The 6,191-nt window shown below is 27.9% G+C and overlaps 1 protein-coding gene across 1 annotated transcript; it reads right to left on the reverse strand.

Moving 5' to 3' along the window:
• LOC107022660 (putative calcium-binding protein CML19) lies at window positions 1–1,045 on the reverse strand. The gene has a single exon (XM_015223256.2). The coding sequence runs from the start codon at window positions 990–992 to the stop codon at window positions 432–434; it is 561 nt and encodes a 186-aa protein (XP_015078742.1). The 5' UTR covers window positions 993–1,045; the 3' UTR covers window positions 1–431.
• Window positions 1,046–6,191: the final 5,146 nt, after the last annotated feature.

Consider the following 6,191-nt stretch of genomic DNA (forward strand, 5'->3'; position numbering starts at 1 on the left):
TTATAATTAATGTGTAGCAAATCTTGATAACAACACAATGTATACATAAAATATATCAATCAACATTATTTTAGTTATATGTTAAAATAAATGGATCTCGCACCTAACTCAACCCAAAAGATTGTTAAGAAAAAAACATATCATTGTCCAAAGATCATATAGTTAGATCACTCATCTCTTTGACATTCGATATGAACTCTTCAGATTCAATACGTCCAAAGCTAAACACGACTAGAGTACATCTGACCTTGGAAAATTAATATGAGAATCCTAACATCGATAAACATATATATTATGAATGAGTCTTGCTTTATTACCATGTTATGAAATTTGAACCTAACTTCTTTTGACGTGGAACTCTTCAACCAAGAAAAGACCAAAGAATAGTATATACACACATGATCGATCTCTAAATTTAAAAACTCTCTATTTTATGAACCATTCATCATAACTTTGAACTCATCAAAGCTAAGAACTCCATCACCATCAAGATCAAATCTTTTTATCATAGCTTTGCAATTATCAATAGATTTAGACTCACCAAGTCTACTCAACATCCTCTTCAAACTCTTAGGGGTAATTTGGCCACTTCCTTCCATTTCATACATCTCAAATGCTCCTCTTAACTCACTCTCTTTATTATCCTTTTCTCCTAATTCCATCAATTTACTAAAATCCTCTAACCCTAACATCCCATCTCCGTCCGAATCCGATAGCCTCACCGCCATCTCCGCCTCCTCCGTCGTTAAATCTCCGCCTACCGCCTTCACACACCTCCGTAGCTCCGCTGGCGACACTTTTCCATCTCCGTCCTCGTCAAAGTACGTAAATACCCTCTCCAATTGATCGCTATTTTCGCTACTACTAGTCGTAATTATACGACTAATAGTAGTATCGTCGATTGCCATCGACTTTTTCGACGAAAATTTGTTTTTTAATTTTGAGAAAACGGACTTGTTTTCCGTGTTAGAAATAGTAGTCTCCATGCACATAAACTTTTTTTTTTGTTATCTCTTGAAATTATTGAATGGGGTTTATATAGGAAGTGTTATTATAGTATATAGTTTTTATGGACAATTTGGGATATTTTATTACTAGTTAAATGGCGGTTGTAAAGTCGGTATTACGTGGGATTTGCGCGTACGGAAATTTCGTGGTGGGTTGCAGAAATTATAATGTGTCATTTTCGTTGTCTTTTTTATTAATAGGGTTATTGATAAAAGTCAAAAGTAATGGAGAAGTGTGGGTGAAGATATTTACCAATATGAATTATTTATACATAATTTAAAAAAATAAATTATTATATTTATCAAATTATCTCTTCCTAAATTATATTTAAATTGACCTTTCTTTACAGAAAAATACTAGATACGACAAAATAAGAATAAAATGGGAATAATGTCATTAAATAGTAGTCATATAAGAAAAAATAACTTTCTTTTTTAGATTGTCTAAAAATATTAAATATGACCAAATAAGAATAAAGTGGGAATAATGTCATTAACTAGTAGTTATAAAAGGAAAAATAATTTTTTTTAAGATCGTCTAAAAATAAAAATATGTTAGATAAATCGAGAAAAAAGAGTGATAATCTTTCAAATTGTATATACCAATAAATATATGGAATTTTGAAAATATTAACCAAACAATAGTGTGATATTATTGTCAGGTCTCCACTTCTCTTTTAGCAACCGATTTAGAGATAAGCTATGCAAGTATTAAATTATGTATAAGTATAAAATTAATACAATATCCAATTTATAATTAGAAACCCGCTATATATACTTATATTAAATTTATACATGATAAAATGTAAAACACCTAATAAATCCCTACATAAAAATATTATATGAAATCCATTATAAATAAACTCTATATTATTAAAATACCTTTATAATATCTAGTTATGTTATTGTCATTGTTGTATAGGACGATATTATTGCCATGTGGGAGGATTCTAAATATGCGGGGGAGTGGAGGCGGAGCGTATATTATTATTATTATTATTATTATTATTATTATTATTATTATTATTATGTTGATAAAAAAATATTGTCATCATACAAATATCATAACATGCGACATGGAGGCTTTTCAATATAGCAAGTCTTGTCTAAATTTATGTTCTCTTTCCTTTATTTAATGGTTCTCTTTTTTAAAACAAAATAAGAACTTTTTGGAGAAAAGAATGTTGGGGGGTTGAACCTTGATAGCTTTCTTGTAAAGAAAGCAGCTGCCCAATTTATTTTTACGTCCTTTATGACGAAGCTAAAATTTTTATTAAAGAGTTTATAATATGAAAAACTAAATATATAAAGAAGTTGAAAGTATTCAATATTTAGTCATTTATAACATAGATAAAATTTTTTTTTTAACTATATATGAATAATATAGGTTTTGCACGGAAGACAACTCACGTATCTTTTCGTTACACTCATTCGGTTACGCAACAGGCTAAGCCAGAAAGGAAGATAAATTGCTATTGTTAAGCACTTCGTCTATAGGCATTGTAGAAAGGATAGAATATGCGCCTAATCGTTCTTCTCGAATCGCTCCAGTACGATGGACCGGGGGGGTCCGCCAGAGAAAATGCAACACGATAGAAGAGTTCGCTCCGCCGATTCGATGAACCCTAGGCCAGAGAAGAATCCAGATTTTAAAGACTTTAGATGCACTAATATAAGCTCTAAAGTAAATTAAAAATAAAAAAATAAAATAGATAGCTAGTACCAAGTCTTATAAGTGACGTCACTGGCTTATACCAACTGCACAAGGGCATATGGGTGCATTGTTTATTATATTAATTTTTTTATATATATCTATATTATTTTTTTAAAGTTAATGGGTACACGTACAGTCCGCTCATGCCCTAGGCCCTCACTAGCTCCGATCCTTCCTTGTGCATGAATATCTTAAATTGTAGAATTATTGTTCTGTTTCACATTTAGTGTCATACCTTTTTAATTCATAAATTAAATGCACATGCAAATTTTCTTTTGAAGAACTTAAAAAGACGATCTTCAAAAAGATAAAGTTCCGTTTGTCCCCCATTTGTTAAAAGGGTAGAGCTGTTTGGATAAACAATGCTTTGTAAAGATCTATTCAGATAAGAAGTTTGTTGAGAGTTGAAAATGTGTTTAGATTGTGTAGCCTATATTTTTTTTTTTTAAAATGTGGAAGTTTTGGAAACAAATCTTTGAAAATTGAAAAATGCACATGCGTACCTTTATTCCACATAGGTGTGTAAAGGGTATTGTTATAATGTTTTTATTAGTTAGATTCACATGTTGTTTCACGTATATAGTATTAAAGTTAAATTTTGATAAATTTATTGTGACATTCTTATGTTTACTTGTTACTATTTTCATCGTATTAAAAGGTGAATTCACAATTTAAAGATGATGAATATTTCTAATTTGTTGAGTCTCGTGGGGAGTACCATGGCAAATGACAAATGGCATTATAAGAAGTTGCTGAAGGATTGTTAAGTTTTATTTTTTATAGCGTGGAGTTGAATGTGATTTAGCTTAAGGATTGTTAAGTTCTGTTATTTATCGTGTGGATAGAGAAGTGATTTGGGCGAGGAAGGGAAAACAAAACCTAAGTAATGTGACATATAAAAGATTTTTAACCTCCACTACTAAAATCAAATAAAAAAAAATGGGGACAAAATCGATGAAAAATCGATCCAGTTTATCGATTTTTTTATTTTTTTAATAGCAAAACGGATAGATGTATATATGTCGGGTTTTTTGAAAAAAAATGCGTGAAATTATAATTTTTTCAAAAGAAAATTGGTGTAGCCCCTTTGTTTTTAATTTTTCCTTTTAAAACTTGAGAGATTTTGTTGATTTTCAAAGTACGAAATTACAATTGAAAATTATAAATAAAACTAATGAAAATATTTTATCAAAGAGCATATATAGTTAATACCAAAAAATAATTTTCTTCAACTTAGAAATAATGATATCGAAAATCAATGTTAGATCACCAGCCGCTAAAAAAGTTGATAATACTTCTTTGTATACTGTGGGAGCAACTAAAATCTTAAAATGCGTCGAGACTTATCAAACAGTGTACGAATAAAGTCCACAAGAAACATTAAACAAGAGGATTTATAACTATAAATATTTTAAAGTTTGTATTAGACCTAGATGTTATGCCCGTGCAAGCACAAGTCCAATAAATTAAGAATTAATTTCAGAATTATTATATTTTTCATTTGTTTAGTGAATCGTAGGGTATGAGGATATGCAGAATTATTTATGATGCTTATATAATTTATATTTTATTTATACTATAAAAGATAAAATAAATTATTTCATACCTATCATAAAATAACTATTCGAATCTTGTACAAATGATCTCTAATAGTACAATTCATTATGTGTGAAGATAGAGCAAATATTATCTAAGAAATTCAATTTGGAGCAACTTTAAATTAAAAAATATTAGTATAAGCAAATACATAAAAATCTACGTGCTTTGAATTTTGAAGCATGTAAATTAGCAGTGTGTAAAAATTGAACCGATCGAAGAATTGAACCGAAAAAAATGTTATTAGGTTATTGTTGGGTTATTGGATTATATGATTTTTAATGGGTTTATAAAAAATTTATTGGGTTATTGGTTTAATATCGTTTTTTAATATTGGATTATTAAGTAAACCGATAACCCAATACGACGGTTATAATTTATTATTTTACCCTTCCTAATTATTAAATATTAATAATTTAATATATAATTAGACACTATAATTATATCAAATTATTAGTATTCTACCAACTTCACTCTTGGCCGCTTTATTAGTTTTTACTATTTACTCAAAACCTAAAGATTAAAATAAGAGGTTCACAATTGTAGCTATTTGATTTTAGTTTTAGTTTTAGTCTTGTTGGACTACTTTATTTTAGTTTTAGTTTGTAATTGTAGGTTGTAGCATTTGCAAGTTTGTAAAGGTCCGTAATTTGATTAACATAAAAAATTTCATACTATGTTTTGGTGATAACATGTTATTATAGCCTTCTTAATATATTTTCTCTTGTTGATGCAATTTCTCGTTATATTTTTTGTTTCACTATATCAAAGTATTTAAAGAAGTGAGAAGGCATATAATATTTTACAGACATTTTCTTATTGGGTAAACCTAAAACCAAACCGATAATGATCAAAATTGATAAATCGATAAAAAATATCTTATCGATTTGTTATTGAATTAGCGTATTTAAAAATCAAAAATAGATAAATCAGACCGATAATACATTAAATTGAACTGACCCGACCGATTCACACCCTAATGTAAATAATTTGAATTTTATATCAATCCATTGTGTTGGGTGAGTTTGATTCCCTAATCCATTATATACTTTATATAATTTTTTTTAAACGGCAAATCCCAAGAACAATAACGTAGATAAACCCTTTATATACCATTTTGTTTGTCTTTTTTTTTTTTTTTTCATTTAGGCCATTTAAAAAAATGCATTTCTCCATATTTGTAAACTATCACTACTGATTTCAATTTTTCACATATTTAAAATTACAAGATTAGATAATATCTCAATATATTAACTTTCCACATATTTAAAATTATAAGATTAGATAACATCTCAATACATTAACTTTACACGTCATATTTTTAAACTCAGCAAGATTAATTTAAAAAATTGGACATCCTACCTAATATCTATTTTTAATTTTGATAACACAAATTTTTTTAACATTTGTTTACACTTCTAAATTTCATGTCAAATCAAAATCTATATTTAAGTAAATTTGTAAATGATTTTATAAAAGTATCGTTTACTCTAGAAATTAATCTGATTAGCAAATATGCTCAAAGAGAATGAACTATGTATGCGATAAAATTCAAGCGGGAAAAGTAATATAATATGGACAAATAGAATATGTATAACACACATTCATTTTGAGTTACAAAATTAAATAAGACATTTTTATATTCATTTTACCTTTCATGAGATGCTTTTATATAGAAAAATATCTATACTTATTTTAGATCGTATATTTTTTAAGCTTATTTTTTCTTTCATAAACTCCATGCTCAGTAAATTATAATATATAACTAATTACTTTAGTGTTAATATTTTTGTAAACATGCCTATGAATGAGGGATTTTGAGGTATTGAAACGTGGAAGAGTCATCAGAAAATTCTAAGTCGAATCATGAAACA

The sequence above is a fragment of the Solanum pennellii genome, chromosome 6 (assembly GCF_001406875.1).
Source record: "Solanum pennellii chromosome 6, SPENNV200".
Lineage (NCBI taxonomy): Eukaryota > Viridiplantae > Streptophyta > Magnoliopsida > Solanales > Solanaceae > Solanum > Solanum pennellii.